Raw genomic sequence first — 17702 nt, forward strand, 5'->3', positions numbered from 1 at the left:
ATGGCCAGCCCTCTGGTTGGTTCCTCGATATATTGGTCTAGAAAACCATCCCTAATACGCTCCAGGAAATCCTCCTCCACCGTATTGCTACCACTTTGGTTAGCCCAATCAATATGTAGACTAAAGTCACCCATGATAACTGCTGTACCTTTATTGCACGCATCCCTAATTTCTTGTTTGATCCTGTCCCCAACCTCACTACTACTGTTTGGTGGTCTGTACACAACTCTCACTAGCGTTTTCTGCCGTTTGGTATCCCGCAGGTCTACCCATACAGATTCTACATCATCCAAGCTAATGTCCTTCCTTACTATTGCGTTAATCTCTTTAAGCAGCAACGCTACCCCACCTCTTTTCCTTTCTGTCTATCCTTCCTCAATGTTGAATACCCAGCCTTGGTCACCCTGGAGCCATGTCTCCGTAATCCCAATTATATCATATTCGTTAATAGCTGCTTGCGCAGTTAATTCGTCCACCTTATTACGTTTACTCCTCGCATTTGACCAAGAAGGCATAAAAAAGATAGACACCGATCAAATAAAGAATTTCGGAGGTATTTATTTACACTGTTAAGAATGGAATTCGCTGGCACAGAGAATTGGTTGAAGTGGACAGGATTGATGCATTTAAGGGGAGGCTTGGTGCATACATGAGGGATACTGGTTCAGATTGAGAAGGGGGAAGTTGAATGGAAGGAGAATTGTATGGACTATGAACAGTTGACCCTAATGGCTTGTTTCTGTGCTGCAGATTCTGTTTCTGTGTAAGGGACTGGGAACCAATGTATGACTGTGTGATGGCTAGAATATGGGCAACAGAATTTTGTATAAGCTGACGTTTATGAAGGATGGGAGGCTGCCAGGAGAGTATTGGCATAATCTAGTCTAGACGTGACAAAAGCATGAATGATACTTCAAACGGCAGATTGGGCTGAGGTAGGGATGAAGGTAGGTGACCTTTGTGCTGGAGAGGAAATTAGGTTGTTAGAGATGCTGTGGCTATGATTGGATAGTTGAGAATGGAACCAAGTGAAAGCAGTCCCATGGAGTTGGATAACAGGAAAGGTGTTGGTTATCCACACCATTCTCCTTTGTGTTGAATGTTAGAGGACACAAAGTAAGAGAATTTACCAAAAGATTGTTGTTTGTGACTTTGGTTAGGGCTGTTTTGGTGTAGTGAGAGAGGTGATAATCTGATTGAACAGATTCAGAGACTTGGTTGAGAAATGGCATTGATCCTTTCAAGGATCTTGATGAGGTTGGATATGGGACAGAGGGGTCAAGGGCAGTGTTCCCTTCAAGCTGCACGATCACTCAATGCTCTTGCAGTGAGCCAGCTTTTAAATGGAAAAACTGCGCATACGTGGAATTTTGAATGGCCCGCGCAGCCCATTAAACGGGCCATGCAGGCTAAAACAAATTAGAGGGAACATGGATCACGGGTTGGTTTTTTTTCATGATGGTGAGTTTGAAAGAGAGTATGACGAGGCCTGGGGAGAGGAACTATTTACAAAGTCAGCTTGCCGAGAGTCCCTAGAAGAGAAATTGGATGCAAGCTATAAAAACCCATTTATCAAAAGGGATTATGGAACAAAAAATAATTTCTTGCTCATTATATGATTTTGCCTTTTTTTCCCCCATAATGCAGCAATTAAATTGCATTACTTAACTCCATTTGCAACAATTACTCCTTGAGAGTTTTCCTAAAGCCATTCAACATTGAACATTAGTTTTGTAAAGGACGATATTGTTTTGACTGCAATGTAGCAAGCTCAGTCATATCCTGAAGGTCATATCTGATTTCACAATTGTGGAACTTGATAAGAGGAAAATCAAACTGATACACTACAGGCATTAAGCAGTAGGCTTATATAAAACTGATTTATTGTTACTGACAGCAAGAACATACTTTATTCTTGCTGTCAGTAAAATAAAATTGATCATAAACCTATTATTTCATGCCAGTCAGATTTCTTGTCCTATATATGGTCATAGTGCACCTTTCCTTATGGACAAATCAGGCTCAACTCACTGGATAAGCCTGAACTTGGAAAATTGTTGTTTAAGGTACGTATACACATTACATTCACAGATTTATCTCTTTTTCAATATGATATCAACAAAAATTAGTCTATTAACCTTTTTTTACAGAAGCTGTTCAGTGTTGACTCACTTTGAGAGAGAAATTACATTGTTTACACTTTTTCCTATTAAAATTTTATGTTGCTTTGATAGAAATCTATAGTATATGCAGGCTATTTCCCTGTTATTCCTTAAAACCCATTTCAAATAAGTGGTTATACTGTTGTTTTAAGGAGAAGGCTCCTTGAATATACCCATCCCATTTAATAAGCGGCCAAAATGTAAATGCAAATGACGATGTTGACCTGTTTTCACGCACTTTCGATCAAAAATGCTGAATTGATGATCCTATTCGGCCTCTTGAAGTCACCACCGTCACCATGTCCAGCCAATTTGATTGCCCCCCCCCCCAATGTGACGTTGCAAGGCAGCTGCTTGCACGTAGCAAAAGCTATCTGCTCTTAACCCGTCATAGCTGCCCGCTAAATGCCTTGTTGGCCAAGCTGTTGAAGTGCAACTGTGCAGTATGAAAAAATTGCCCGGACATCTCCCATCCAGGAAAAAATTTAACATGGCCAGTTGCTGCCCTATCTGCCTCCTTCCAATCATCAGCAAGATGACGGAAGAAGTCTGCAGCAGTAACATCAAGCGGCATATACTCACCAAAAATCTATTGTAAAATGTATGCGTGGATGTTATGAAAGGACAGGACTGTGTTTGTATGTGATGCTCTCCTAATTTAATAGGCTGCTGACGCTTGATGGGTTTACATATGAAAGATGTACATTTGAGCAAAGTGCTAGAAGGTCACCACTGTGGAATAGTAGTACATCAACTGCTGGCTCCTTGAGATGGAAGAAAAGCTAGGGGGATGCAGTAAAAGGGCAAAATATTGCAATATTTAGGATCTTTTTGTTACAAAATGCTAATGCATTATTAGTGATCTGTAGTATGAGTATTGCAATGTTCTTCAGAAGAAAAAGGTCTAAAACTAAATTTTACATTTAGTAATATTTTAAGTACGCTGTTTAGAAATTAAAGTACAGGTTGAACCTCCCTTATCTGGAACCCTCGGGATCTGGCCTGTTCTGAATGAGGAATATTTCCGGATAAGGGGAGGTCACGTGTTTTGAGTGTGTGTGCGTGCCGATTGCCTGGAACGACTGACAGTCAGTCAGTCTCAGCTCACATTGGAGACCAAACTATTTTAGAGTTAGGATATTCTCAAAATCTATGGAATGGTTAGCTGTATAAGTTTATTCTTACTTTACAGGTTTTGGTAGCACTGGTTCCCAGATTGATTCTGCTCGCATGAACCTTGCTTCTTCATTTGTTAACGGTTTTGTGAATGCTGCATTTGGACAAGATAAACTGTTGACAGAAGATGGTAATAAATGGCTATACAAAAACAAAGACCATGGTGAGTATCTCCTGAAAGCTGTTAACATGCTATATGTAATGTATTGGCTGGTTAATTGATTTATTTTCGTTACTAGGCATGCTAAGTGCTGCAGCTTCGTTGGGGATGATCCTACTCTGGGATGTTGATGGTGGTTTGACACAAATTGACAAGTATTTGTACTCTTCAGAAGACTATATTAAGGTGTGTCATGTATTTCGTATGCTTAACCTAATTTGACAAGTTTAGATAGGGCAGATACAGTAGTTTGCTAGTTCACAAACATTACTTCACTATGTACTGACATTTCCTAGTTGGAATGTTTTGAAAAGGAGGTAGACTGATTGATTATTGTGCCAGAAGAAAAGGAATTGAACCAATTTTTTCCAGTAATGTTGATTCTATTCTAGTACAGTGATTTTGCTGCGAATTGAATTATTTATTTCCCAGACATTTGTTAACATTCCTAGTTTTTAGGCCCACCATTTTAGATTGGGGAAAACTGCTCTTGTGTATTCCTTCCCAGTTCTTTGGAACAATTTATATATATCTAGTAAAGATCCATATCATGTATCTGTATATATTATGTCCTAAATATTTTATGCCTTGTAAACATTGCATTGTCTATCCCAGATACTATTTGTAAGTTGTTACTATGGCCCCAAGTTTCCACATGATTTGCTCCTGATTTTTAGGAGCAACTGGTGGAGAACGGACTATCTTAGAAATCGCAATTCTCCACATTTTTTTTTCTGCAGTTCTAGTCAGTTAGAACAGTTTCACTTTGGAACAGAATTTTTTCTTCAAAAGGGGGCGTGTCCGGCCACTGACGCCTGATTTGAAAGTTTCCACAGTGAAAACGTACTCCAAACTAAAGTAGAATGGAGCAAGTGAAGATTTTTGTAGAACTGAAAAAACCTGTTCTACACATTAAAAAATCAGGCGCAGGTTACAAATTAGGCGTCCAGAACGAGGTGGGGGGGGAGGGGGGGGGGAAGGGAAGTCATTAAATTCTACAATAAATCCTTATTTATACTTATACAAATATACAAATAAATTCAACCTGAATAAACATTTATAAGCAAAGAAAAGATTAAATAAACCATCTTCCTACCTGTGTGAAAGTGCTTCAGGCAGGTTCAGTCAGCTCAGCGGTGTGGCGTCGTTCCAGCGAACGGGAGGGAGGGAAGGGCAGTAAGCAGGCATTTGTGCAGCCTTCCACTTGAGGTGGAAGCCTTAAAGTCAGCTCAGCAGTGTGGCGTTGTTCCCGCGAACGGACGGGAGGGAGGGCCCGACCGACTGCAGCGGGGGGGGGAGAGGCAGGGAGGAGGAGGCAGCCGTTCCCGACGGCAGGGGACGGGGGGAGGGACTGAGGGCCCGACCGACCGCCCGCAGCGGGTGGAGGAGGCAGCCGTTCCCGACGGCGGGGGGGGGCGGGGAGGAGGCAGTGAGAAGGCTGCAGGAAGCCTCAAGAAGTTGAGGCAGCCATTCCCGACGGCAGCGGGGGGAGGCCGTCGGGAAACGGCTGCCTCAACTTCTGAGGCTTCCTGCAGCCTTCTCACTGCTGCAAGAAGCCTCAGTGCTGATGTGCTGATGGCAATGTGCTTTTATTAAAAAATGTTCAAAAATTAAACAGCTACAAAGAACTACAAAAATGTCCGAGTGCCAATGTTTCCTTCACACTCTGCGTGCGCGAATGCTCCAACGCGTACGCGCAGCGTTGCCGGCACGAAAAAAACTAATTTAAATGGTACCCGCCCCCTCCCACTTACAAAATCGGCGCGAGTGGTAGGCTCCGCGCCAAGCTGCCATGGAGCTGCAGGGCGCTCCAGAATCGCGCGTTTTTTTCCAGGCGCTGTTTTCGGCGCGAAAACCGGCCACCCAGCTCGGAGGGGCACCCGTTTTGTAGCGTGTGGAAACTTGGGGCCAATGTAGGAGGTTGTATTTTTCTCCCAGTTCATTTTTTGATTAGAAAGGCATTACGTGTACATAATTTGAAATTTGTAGTGAATAAAGTGAGTATTTCTAAAACACAGTTTGAAATAAAGGCAAAACAAAAGCAAAATATTGCAGCTGCTGGTTGAAATAAAGGCCAGTGCTTTAATTTCTTAAATTAACTCTTGTTTCCATCAACTGCTTATAAACACTTTGCCAACAATTACATGTGCTGCTAATTTTTTTCAGATTATTAGGATAAAAACATTATTTTGGCCCTAAAATATTGCTCCTGTTGTGTATTGTCTATTTCATGCTTTTGGAAAAAAATGCATGAGCAGAAATGCCAGGTTGAATATTTTAATGGTGTGGCAGTTAAAATGTTTTTTTAACGTTGGATCCTAATGCACTTTTTGATGCAGATGCAGAGATCGACCTAGGTTATTTTTTTAATCAGACCATTCTGGAACAAGTTTCTTTTAAGATCAGTTTTCGAGTCTGTTGCATTCAACTGATATCAGATAGAAATAATGGCCCAAAAATTGCGGTCCGTGGTGTACCTCCAGAGTATGCTGACATACCTACCTAATGGCCCTCCTGCATTAACTTGTGCTCTGACGCTGCATGCTGGATGGCAACGTAATAGCCCAGGGATCGCAGGGTGCAGCCTGTGCGGAAGCGTATCTGGGATCACATGGGACATGTTCTCCAATCAGGAAACAGAATCAGATTTTACATCATTTCAAAAGGGAATCCCGTAATCAAATTAATTACAATTTACAGGATTGGAATTTAATTCCTAATTAGCTTTATTCCACCAACTTCCCTACATCTTAGTTCTGTTAGTAAAAAATTAGTTTTGCTGATAAATATCAACACCATTAAAACTCCAATCTTTGCAGAAACAAAAACTCATTTAATACAATTAAACTATCCAATTTCCAAGATGGAAATGGTTAAAACATGCCTGAGGTATCAACTTACACTGATGCAAACCAGCCCTGGGCCTGTTTGCATCAACCGTAAAAATTTTCCCTGGGCAGTTGGTGGGCAAATTCTGCGCCAGCAATTGGTTTTTCTTTGGCCGTGCGAATGATCTGTCAATGTGTGCGTTAATTTAGGGCATGTGGAAATCCTGATCTTGCAGGCCCTTTCAAAGGTGGTATGACGGCATTTAGTACACCACCATACCTACTGCAAACTCTGGCCCATTGTTTTGGTTTAAAACACCTGCTGAACAAGATTTGTCCAATAGTATCGTTTCAAGTCAAATATTTCAAATGTAATTTAATTCGATGGCTACCAGAGATGACATGATGCTAATACTTTAAGTTATGTAATAGTTTTTCCAGGAACTTTATTCAGACTGAATTGCAATGTTCTCCTTTAACAAGCAATGCTCAGAAAAAGTACAACTCCCGAGTGAATATGTTTACGGCAGTTTTTATAATGTGTATCCATTTGATCAAACTGCTAATCATAATTTTCCTCTATTCCAGTCTGGTGCCTTGCTTGCTTGCGGTATTGTAAATTCTGGTGTCCGGAATGAGTGCGATCCAGCTCTTGCTCTTCTCTCAGACTATGTCCTACACAGCAGTAATACAATGAGAATTGGAGCCATTTTTGGGTGAGCATTGTCTTCATTTGAACAAAGAAAATAATTATTTAATCAAGTAAATTAGCCATCTAAATAGTCTTGATTGCCATTTAGTGATGTAGTGCATGTCCAACAGATGTTTCAAATGTACTGGATTAGGAAATAAGTTATTCTGGACCTGCGTTGAGAAATGAAATGACATATCAGTTCTAATGAATGAGCTCTGTTTGTATGCATGTATTTCCTTTATAAGAAAAGAACATAATGGAAAAATGCTATTTAATATAAAATCGTAAGCCACAAACTGAATCAGTTGTTTAGTGGTACGATATGGTATCCCCAACCAAAAGCTTTATAAAATAAGGAAGTGACAGCAGGGAAATTAAAATCAGAAATAATAAAGTATAAATGTCAGATGATTACAAATGTACATTGCTGGTCCTAGGAGACTAGAATTTCCATGAACCACGTATATTCCAGTCTCATAGAGTAAGATTTATTTTTAATTATTCAGCTCTGCGTTCCTGAAATTAACATTTTTAAAGCAATATTGTGTATCAAATATTTGTTTTATTGCAATAACTGCAGAAAATTAAACTTTTCACTTCCACTTCCTTTCTCCTATTTTTCTCATTTTACTTCACTTTTAACATTCTATTCTGTGCCTTTTCTTTAATTTGTTAAATTTAAAATACTTTTCCTATCATCTTTTAGAGATGGGACCCACATTAGAAAAATTGTCCCCTTGCTGCAAAATGTTTATTGGAGAAATTGGCTGGTTTTCTAGCCAGCTGAATGTTTGGAATTCTAGACATAATGAGGTCATTCTTTACACATCAAGCCAGTAAGTGCTACCGCAGGATTCATTATCTTGTTTGCGGTGCTAACATCCTGATTGTGATTAGACAAGTTCTCTTGTCCAAGCCACCGTAAGGATTAATGGGGAACATACTTTCTGTAAATACACATACTGCAACATCTTCATTTTAAAAATCACTTGCCTGTAAGGATGGATTGTAGAATGAAGAATTCTAACATATACAGGGTTTCTCAGTATATTTTTAACTTTTATAAATGTCAACTCTAGATGTTTATTGGAGAAATATAAAAAACTGTAGAATGTACAGATAGATTTAAAACTAGTAAGGTGTGCGCAGTTTTTCCATTTTCTGATAATCGTACAGGTGCGACATCCAAAATCCAGAGTTCCGGGCACCGGGCCAATCCGTGGCGGGGTCGTCAGGAAATCAGAAAATATTTCGAAATCCAGCCTCCCCCGGCTTTCCGACCTCCCCCTGGCTTCTGTCCGTCCGCCCAGCCTCCCCCTGGCTTCCTTTCGCCCGGTCTCCCCCCGGCTTCCTTCCGTCCGCCCGGCCTCCCCCTGGCTTCCTTCCACCCGCCCCCGACCCAACCTCTCTCCTCCTCCACCACCACCACCCCACGCCCTGCCTCAGCCCAACCAACAACCCCAATCTCCGGTGGCCTAACCTCCCTCTCCTCCCTCTCCCTCTCCCTCTCCCTCTCCCTCTCCCTCTCCCTCTCCCTCTCCCTCTCCCTCTCCCTCTCTCTCGTTTCGCTTTCTCTTTTCTCGTTTCTCTCTCTCTCGTTTCTCTCTCTCTCGTTTCTTTCTCTCTCTCGTTTCTTTCTCTCTCTCGTTTCTTTCTCTCTCTCGTTTCTTTCTCTCTCTCGTTTCTTTCTCTCTCTCGTTTCTCTCTCTCTCTCGTTTCTCTCTCTCTCGTTTCTCTCTCTCTCGTTTCTCTCTCTCTCGTTTCTCTCTCTCGTTTCTCTCTCTCTCGTTTCTCTCTCTCTCTCTCGTTTCTCTCTCTCTCTCTCGTTTCTCTCTCTCTCTCTCGTTTCTCTCTCTCTCTCGTTTCTCTCTCTCTCTCTCTCGTTTCTCTCTCTCTCTCTCGTTTCTCTCTCTCTCTCTCGTTTCTCTCCTCGTTTTTCTCTCTATCTCTCTCGTTTCTCTATCTCTCTCGTTTCTCTCTCTCTCTCTCGTTTCTCTCTCTCTCGTTTCTCTCTCTCTCGTTTCTCTCTCGTTTCTCTCTCTCTCGTTTCTCTCTCTCTCGTTTCTCTCTCTCTCGTTTCTCTCTCTCTCTCGTTTCTCTCTCTCTCTCGTTTCTCTCTCTCTCTCGTTTCTCTCTCTCTCTCGTTTCTCTCTCTCTCTCGTTTCTCTCTCTCTCTCGTTTCTCTCTCTCTCTCTCGTTTCTCTCTCTCTCTCTCGTTTCTCTCTCTCTCTCTCGTTTCTCTCTCTCTCTCTCTCTCGTTTCTCTCTCTCTCTCTCTCTCGTTTCTCTCTCTCTCTCTCTCTCGTTTCTCTCTCTCTCTCTCTCTCGTTTCTCTCTCTCTCTCTCTCTCGTTTCTCTCTCTCTCTCTCTCTCGTTTCTCTCTCTCTCTCTCTCTCGTTTCTCTCTCTCTCTCTCTCTCGTTTCTCTCTCTCTCTCTCTCTCTCTCTCTCTTGTTTGTGTCTCTCTCTCTTGTTTGTTCGTTTCTCTCCCACCACCCCCCAGACCTTTGGCGGCCCGACCGACCCCCACCCTTTACCTACCTCCCTCGGCCCAGGCAAAGACGTTCCAAAATCCGGAAATATGCTGAGCAGCCTCGGTCCCGAGGTTTCCTGATTTGGGACCTAACACCTGTATATAGTTTTTGTAACTTCTTAAACTTTTTGGTTGGCAGACTTGGGCTTGCTTATGCAGGGTCTAATCGGGAAGACGTCCTTGCTCTGCTTCTTCCTGTGACGCGAGACTCTAAATCCAGCATGGAGGTATGAAAAGAGAAATTGTCAATGTTGAAAATCTGAATTAAAGCAGAAAATTTTGAAAGTATGCAGCACATTAGTTGACACTTGAATAGAAGACATAGCTTGAGATCCTTGTTTATAATCTTCATCAATTGCTACTTAAAGTAACCTCCAGAGAAAAAGCTTTTTTTCTTTCCAGATGTTGCCATACATGTTCTTTATTTTTCGTATTTTTTGTTTTGAGGGAAACATTTGCAGAGCTATGAGGAAAGAGCAGGGCTGTGGTACTAATAGGATATCTCTTTCAAAAAGCCAGCATAGACCTGATGTGCCGAATAGTCGCCATCTGTGCTGTCAGATTCAATGATTTGAGGTATAAAAAGTTGAATTCTGGATGACCACAGAGCTATTTATACTTGGAATAGTTTTCTAGATAGGATAGTGAAGGCAAAAACTTCAATCTTTCAGTAGTCAGTTAGAGGCTGTGATGGCTGATGTCAAGTTGCCATGGAACGATGAGCTAGATGAATTGACTGGCCTCCCTTATCTGTATTTGATTCTTTAAATTTATTTTAAAATTATACAATGAAATTAGTATGCTTTTATGACATTGGGCTCTGATGCTTTGTTATATATTTGTTTCTCAAATTTGTTTTTTTTTTGTTTTATAACAAGGTAATGCATAAGTTGTCTAAGCCAGAACAAATAGAAGTACATAATATGTAGACAATTAAATTTGTGAAGATGTACAATAAAGCAAATTAGAGGAACAATTCAAAAAGCAAGGAAGAATGGACTGGAATAATAAAGCATAGGGAAAAGATAAATAGGCTTTGGGTAATGGACAACTCCCACTTAAAAACTGCACAGAAATGCAAATAAGAAAACAAATATTTTTGTGTTTTGTTTTCAACAGCAGGAGGGTTTATGATTCCAACAAAGTTGCTGCATAGTAAATAATATACTATTTAATGAATAAATTGCTTTTTAGAAATGTTACTTTTCCTGATAAAATTAAAACCATAGAAATAGCAAAATTGCTGTCATGTACAACACTTTGAAAGTCCTCAGAAATGTGTAGCTTAAGCAGTGCAGGAATACACATTAATTTGGCTTTGGCTATAGAAAAACATTTAAACTAGTACAATTTTAAAAGTGAAGCCACTCAACTTTATTTTGTAGTTGTAAATCTGTGTGCTTTAAATCGAATAATAGGAACAAATGTTGCTATTTCTTCATTAGTTAGATACATGCCAAATAAATAAAATGAATCACTCTGTCAGCATGTGTGCTGCTCATTTGTGTTCTATGATTTGGTATCATTCTGCTTTTGGCAATAGAGGTTAAATTACAGGCAGAGCTTCCGAAATCCGGCGTTATAAAAACTGGAATGTTCCGAAAACCAGACATTGTGCAGATCGCACGAGTTGACGTCATATTCCAGAAATATGTTCTGAATAACGGACAGATAAAGCAGTAAATGGTACAGATAAACTGAACCCTGAATATTACTTTAAATAAGTAATTAAAAAGCGCAAGTCATTAAAAAGTGCAAGGTTTACAGTACAGAAGGATGCCAGTTAATGTGACCGCACATAAAAATGCTGCTCTGCATCCGTGGAACCATTCTCCAACGTGAATCCGCACTTTCAGCAGAAACGAGAGAAGTTTTTATACCACACTTGTATAAATAAAAAAACTTGATAGTACACTTTCAAACTTGGGATTTACACCACTGGCAAGGGGCACTCATTTGAATGTGCGGACAATTCCCACCCTTATCATGAGGTCGTCTTCACTGGGAACTGTGTGGCTGTCACTTAATGTTTCTCTACAAAAGGATAGAGTTTCAAAGTGTTGAAAACTTACGCTGGTCTGCCGAAGCTCCTGCAATAATTGATTTTCCTGCATCAAGAGGAGGCCCAGGGGTTTCCGGAGTCGGGATGTCGGATTTCTGTTCCGAAATCCAGAAAAACCGGAATGGCCTCGGTCTCAGTTTCTGGATTTCGGAGGTTGTACCTGTAGAATGATGTAAACCAAAAATGTCAATCATTAAATTGGTCACCACAAGTAGTTGACGAAATCTAACTCTAAATTGTAGTTTTTGATCTGTTTAAAATTCTGTGTATTAACATTAAATGGTGCAAGTATATTTACAGAACTAAAGACTGAAAATATTTATTTCTAAATTTATTATTTTGTTTAAATTTTGAACTCCAGGTTGCCAATATTAATTATATGGAACAGAACACACTTGCTTTTGGCACCCATTGTTTGCATCAAGAATTCCCAAAGAAGCTTTAACATAAGTCAAATGTTGAAGCTTCAACCCAACCTTTTGTTTCTTTTTTAAAAAGCACAACTTCTTGCACCACTCCAACCAACATCACAACCCCTGAATGAGATTGTCAATTTGTGTCAAATAGTAGGCATCCTGTAATCTGTCTTTGTCTGCTAGGTTCCGATTTTAAATTTAAAGTGAAAAAGTAATGTGCCAACATACTGTGCCACCCATTTCTTCCCCCCAGGCTCTGTTTTTTAATAGCTTAGTAGTCCTATGATTAACTTTATGCATTTGATGTAGTCCTGCATCGTAACTACAGTTATGTGGTATTGGCCAGTTGACCCAGATAAGGGATCCAGCTTTAAATTCTTGTCTTGACTGATATTTAGGTTTGATCTGGTTGCGGGTAGAGGAAATTTCTTGAATGCCTTTTTTAATAGGTGGTTGGAGTGACCTGGATTTTCCCTCCTAACTGAAGATAGAGATTCGGGGGGGGGAGGCGTTACAGCAAATGACCACCTGTTGCAAATAATATGCACATGGGTCCTAATAATATTGCATTAAATGAAATGCTTACCTGTTATATACAACTTGTATTATTGAAAGTAGGTTCTTTAGCTGCTGCCCTTTATTGCAATTCAACTATGTGCTAACTCATATGTTTTTAGCAGTTGTCGAATTGATTGGTTTCAAATTTAACCTCCAGGTGATAGGTGTGACTGCTCTGGCATGTGGTATGATTGCAGTGGGCTCATGCAACGGAGAAGTCACCTCCACCATCTTAGAAATTATAATGGACAAATCTGAGCAGGAGCTGAAGGACACTTATGCCAGGTGGCTACCATTAGGCCTAGGTCTCAACCATTTGGGTAAGAATAAATATTTCAGCAAAACCATTGCTAGTTTTATTAAATGTCTTGCTTTTAATTATTTTCTTTAATACTTTTAATTTCTGCTGTTTTGTTCAGAATGTCTCAAAAGCTTTGCAAATTTACTGGAGATCTGGCCTTGGCAACACATGAGTTAAATGCTGTATACATGCAGTCACTTGTGTTGCATTTCATTTCAGGTTTTAAATAACTGATCAATAAGGTTTCAGATTAGTTTGATCTCAACTAGAGCAACAGTTGGCTTTGGTATCCCTGGGCTAAGGAGGGAAAAGTCAGTTTTTGTTCCTGATTGCTATCCATTAACCATTTCTAAGTGAGATAATGGTTTAGAATAGGATGCCTCCCATGATGGAGATGCTTGCAGGAGAATAATTTTAGCAGTGCTGAAGAAATCCCAGTGCTTATCTCAGCTTATGTTACCAACTTCAGAAGAGGGGGGAAAAATCGGGGGAAATTATTGCGCTTAAGTTAGTCACTTTCATAAAATCACTGAGCTTTGCTCTTGTTTTCGTGCAAGGTGAAATTAGAATTTGGCACACAAGACAATAGCGCAATAGTGGGATTTTTTTTTTAGAGATTGCAAAAGTTACAGAATATGTATTAATTTTAAAGAACAAACCTACTAGTTGGGATGCAATGGAAAATAGAGATTTAGAAACCAATTAAAATTGAAGAGGGCTAATAAGAATTAATGAAAAAAACTAAAGGAAAATTAAAATAACAAAAAAAGTTAATGGTGGGATAAAGAAAGCTAAGAGGATGTATGAGAAGTTTTCAAAAAAAACAAAGTGAAGTATTTTACGAGTATATTAGTAAAAGGAGAATTGTTAAAGGCAAGATGAGATCTGGAGAGATTGTCAATTTATAGATAAAATTGGTGGTGGCATTTAAGAGGTACTTCTTTACTGAGTCTTTACTGAAGAGAAGGATATCGGCGAAAAGGTGAATCCTGAATTGGTTAAGCGCGAGTGGAGCAACATTATGACAGATAAAAGGAAAATTTTAAAGAAGGTAGTTAAGTTGAAGGATGATGCAGCATTGAAACCTGACAGCATGCCTATAAGAATTTAGACGAAAATATAGGAAGAAATAACAGAGGCCTTAGAAATTGTATTTCAGGGCACTGTTGAATGTGGGTGTGTAGTGGATGACTGGAGTGGTCAATGTAGAGCCCATTTTTAAAAAGAGAGATGGAGCTAATCTGGGTAATTATAGGCCAGTTATCTTAACATCTGTGGTATGGAAGATTTTACAATCTTTAAGGATGAAATTACTATATATCTAGACAGAGAAAATAATTATAAATAGCCAGCACAGATTTCAAAAAGAATAATCATGCTTGCTAAACCTCTCACAATTCTTTGAGCAGGTAACAGCCATGATCGATGATTGACTCCAATGGATGTGGTATACTTAGACTTTAGAAAAGCCTTTGACAGGATACCACATGGGAGAAATTGTCCTACTTCAGCTCCTATTTCTTATGAATAACCTTAAATTAGAGCTCGGCTGTTCAGGGACGTTGTCAGAAAGTACTTCTCCACACAAATGGTAATGGAAATCTGGAACTTTCTGACCCCAAAATACCATTGAGGCTAAGTCAGTTGAAAATTTCAAAACTGAGATTGATAGATTTTTGTAGGCAAAGGATATAGAACCAAGGTGGGTGAGTCATGGGCTGCTGGAGGATATCAATCTACTGGTCAGGTGGGCAGAGCAGTGGCAAATGGAATTTAATTCAGAGAAGTGTGAGGTGATGCACTTTGGGAGGGCTAATAAGGAAAGGGTATACACGTTAAGCGGTAGGCCACTTAATAATGTAGATGAACAAAGGGACCTTGGAGTGCTTGTCCACAGATCCCTGAAAGTAGGCGAGGTGGATAAGGTGGTTAAAAAGGCATACGGAATGCTTGTCTTTAGTGGCCAAGGCATAGAATATAAGAGCAGGGCGATTATGCTTAAATTGTATAATACTTTGGTTAGGCCACAGCTGGAGTACTGCGTGCAGTTCTTGCCACTATTATAGGAAGGACGCGATTGCACTAGAGAGGGTGCAGAGGAGATTTACTAGGATGCTGCCTGGACTGGAGAATCTTAGTTATGAGGACAGATTGGATAGGCTGGGTTTGTTCTGATTGGAACAGAGGAGGTTGAGAGGAGACCTTATTGAGGTGTACAAAATATTGAGGGACCTGGACATAGTGGATAGTAAGGGCCTATTTCCATTGGTGGAGGGGTCTATTACGAGGGGGCATAGTTTTAAGGTGATTGGTGGAAGGTTTAGAGGGAATTTGGGGGGGGGGGGGGGGGGGCTTCTTTGCACAGAGGGTTGTGGGAATCTGGAATTCGCTGCCTGGAAGAGTGATGGATGCAGAAAGCCTCACCACTTTTAAGAGATGTTGGATGGGCACTTAAAATGCAGTAACTTGTAGGGTTATGGATCTAGAGCTGATAATTGGGATTAGACTGGATAACCTTTTGTTGGATGGCGCAGATATAATAAGTACTGCAGGGAATAGAATACGGCTAGGGTGATCTCCTGGACTAGTTTCGATCGCCTGGATGGGTCGGAGAGGAATTTTCACAGATTTTTTTCTCCCTAAATTGGCCTGGGTTTTTATCTAATTTTTGCCTCTCCCAGGAGATCACATGGCTCCGGTTGGGGTGGAGCGCAGAATGTTTCAGTATAAAGTGTGTCACAGTTGTGTGAGGAGGACTGGTTGGGCTGGGTGCTCTTTGCCTTTGTCAGTGTTCATAGGTTTATATGTAACCTTCAGGGCTGCTGACCAAGGGTCGTGTGGCTCTTTGTCAGCTGGTGTGGACATGATGGGCCGAAATGGCCTCCTTCGCTGTAAATTTCTATTTCTATTATTAAAGAAAATTAAGGGATATGGGATGCTACCTGGTATGAGGATATGAAAATTGGGGCTGTTTACATTAGAACAACATATTATGGGGTGATATAATAGAAATGTTTACAATTATCAAAGGATAGATAGAAGCAGACTTTCTAGTACTTTAAATCTAGAATGAGGGACCGTAAATACAAGATTAAAAGTAAGAGATTTGGAAACAGTGAGAGAAACTTCTTTACACAGAGTTTGTGAGGCTGTGGAATTCATTCCAGGTTTAAGGATTGAGGCAGAAACTATCAACAATCACGATTAGATTGGATAAATGAATGAAGGAAAGGGGGAGGGGTAAAGGGATATGGCAACTGGGTGGATAAATGTGATTAGAATTATTTGCTCACGTGGAGGATAAATGGTGGCATGGACTGATTGGGCCAAATAGCCTGTTTCTGTGTTGCAAGTCCTGTGTATTTCTATGTCTCTGAACTCTTTCATTGAGGTCTAATCAAGGTTCTCACCCAATACATACAACTTTCCCTTTTAAAATGCTGATTAACCTGCTGTGTATTCCAGCATTCAGATTTACTGCATGTGATTTTTCTTTGTGATTTCCATTGTAATTCCAGAATAGCCATTTTAGTCCTTTTGTGTATATATAAAATCCATGCATACTACATGCTTCAACATAAAGTTAGCACTATCTGCAAAGTAATTGATGTTTTTGTGGTTCACAGGAAAAGGTGAGGCCATTGAGGCTATTTTGGCCGCCCTAGAAGTGGTTTCTGAGCCTTTCCGCAGTTTTGCCAATACTTTGGTAGATGTCTGTGCCTACGCAGGTTAGTATGGTTATATAAATGTAATTTGAATGCCATCCTTTCAGGCTAAAATGGGGTACACCTTGCGTAATATATTTTTGTCCATCAGACAGCATAGAATAGAATGAACAGCATTCTATTTGTGAGAATAGAATAAACAGCATTGTTCTGCATTCTTCTAATTCTAACTTTGTGGTTTGATCTCACTCAACTTTGTACAATGGAGTTTTCTATACATATCCATTCTAAGTTTATTTAAAGGTTTCTGTTCTGTAATTAGTAGCAAACCTGCAGGGTTTATCCAGACACAATTCTTAATGCCTTTATCATAGTATTGAGACAAAAGGATGGATTATCTCCCAGCGTGCTGTCCCCAGCGCGATCCCAGCCCATCTTCCTGGACCGTGACTCATTACTCATGCAGAACTTCCACTGCAGCACCAGAAAAGGGAGGAACCAACATTAAAAGGGGCACAAGCAGCCTTTATTCTCTTCATTGGAAGAAAAGACTGATCCATGGTCATCCAACTGAAGTTAAGGGCCTGTAGAGAAGAATAGGTGCTCACTACAGGGCCCTCCCACTCCAGCAATGGCCATAGTTGGATGCCCACCACTACCCCAGGGTGTATCATAGAACAATTACAGCATGGAAGAAGGCCATTCAGCCTGTCGAGCCCGTGCCGAGACTCGGCTAGTCCCACTCCCCTGCCCTTTCCCTGTAGCCCTGCAATTTTTTTCCTTCAGATACTTATCCAACTCCCTTTTGAAAGATAAGATTGAGTCTGCCTCCACCACCTTTTCAGGCAGTGCATTCCAGATCCCAACCACTCGCTGCGTAAAAATGTTTTTTCTTACATTGCCTTTGGTTCTTTTACCAATCATCATAAATCTGTGTCCTTTGATTCTCGACCCTTCTGCAAATGGGAACAGTTTCTCTCTACTCTGTCCTGACCCCTCATGATTTTGAACATATCTATCAAATCTTCTCTGCTCCAAGGAGAACAACCCCAGCTTCTCCAGCCCATCAATGTAACTGAAGTCCCTCATTCCTGGAATAATTCTCGTAAATCTATTCTGAACCACCTTTAAGGCCTTCACATCCTTCCT

General features: G+C 40.5%; 1 protein-coding gene across 1 annotated transcript in view; it reads left to right on the plus strand.

Moving 5' to 3' along the window:
* psmd2 (proteasome 26S subunit ubiquitin receptor, non-ATPase 2) overlaps positions 1 to 17702 on the plus strand; it is a 117368-nt gene that overhangs the window by 78182 nt on the left and 21484 nt on the right. Inside the window, exons 9-14 of the mRNA XM_070883442.1 lie at positions 3355 to 3501; positions 3578 to 3684; positions 6915 to 7042; positions 9691 to 9778; positions 12745 to 12907; positions 16515 to 16616. Coding sequence (XP_070739543.1) covers positions 3355 to 3501; positions 3578 to 3684; positions 6915 to 7042; positions 9691 to 9778; positions 12745 to 12907; positions 16515 to 16616 — 735 coding nt within the window. The remainder of the gene's footprint in view (positions 1 to 3354; positions 3502 to 3577; positions 3685 to 6914; positions 7043 to 9690; positions 9779 to 12744; positions 12908 to 16514; positions 16617 to 17702) is intronic.

Source organism: Pristiophorus japonicus, chromosome 6 (assembly GCF_044704955.1).
Source record: "Pristiophorus japonicus isolate sPriJap1 chromosome 6, sPriJap1.hap1, whole genome shotgun sequence".
In the NCBI taxonomy this organism is placed as follows: Eukaryota; Metazoa; Chordata; class Chondrichthyes; family Pristiophoridae; genus Pristiophorus; species Pristiophorus japonicus.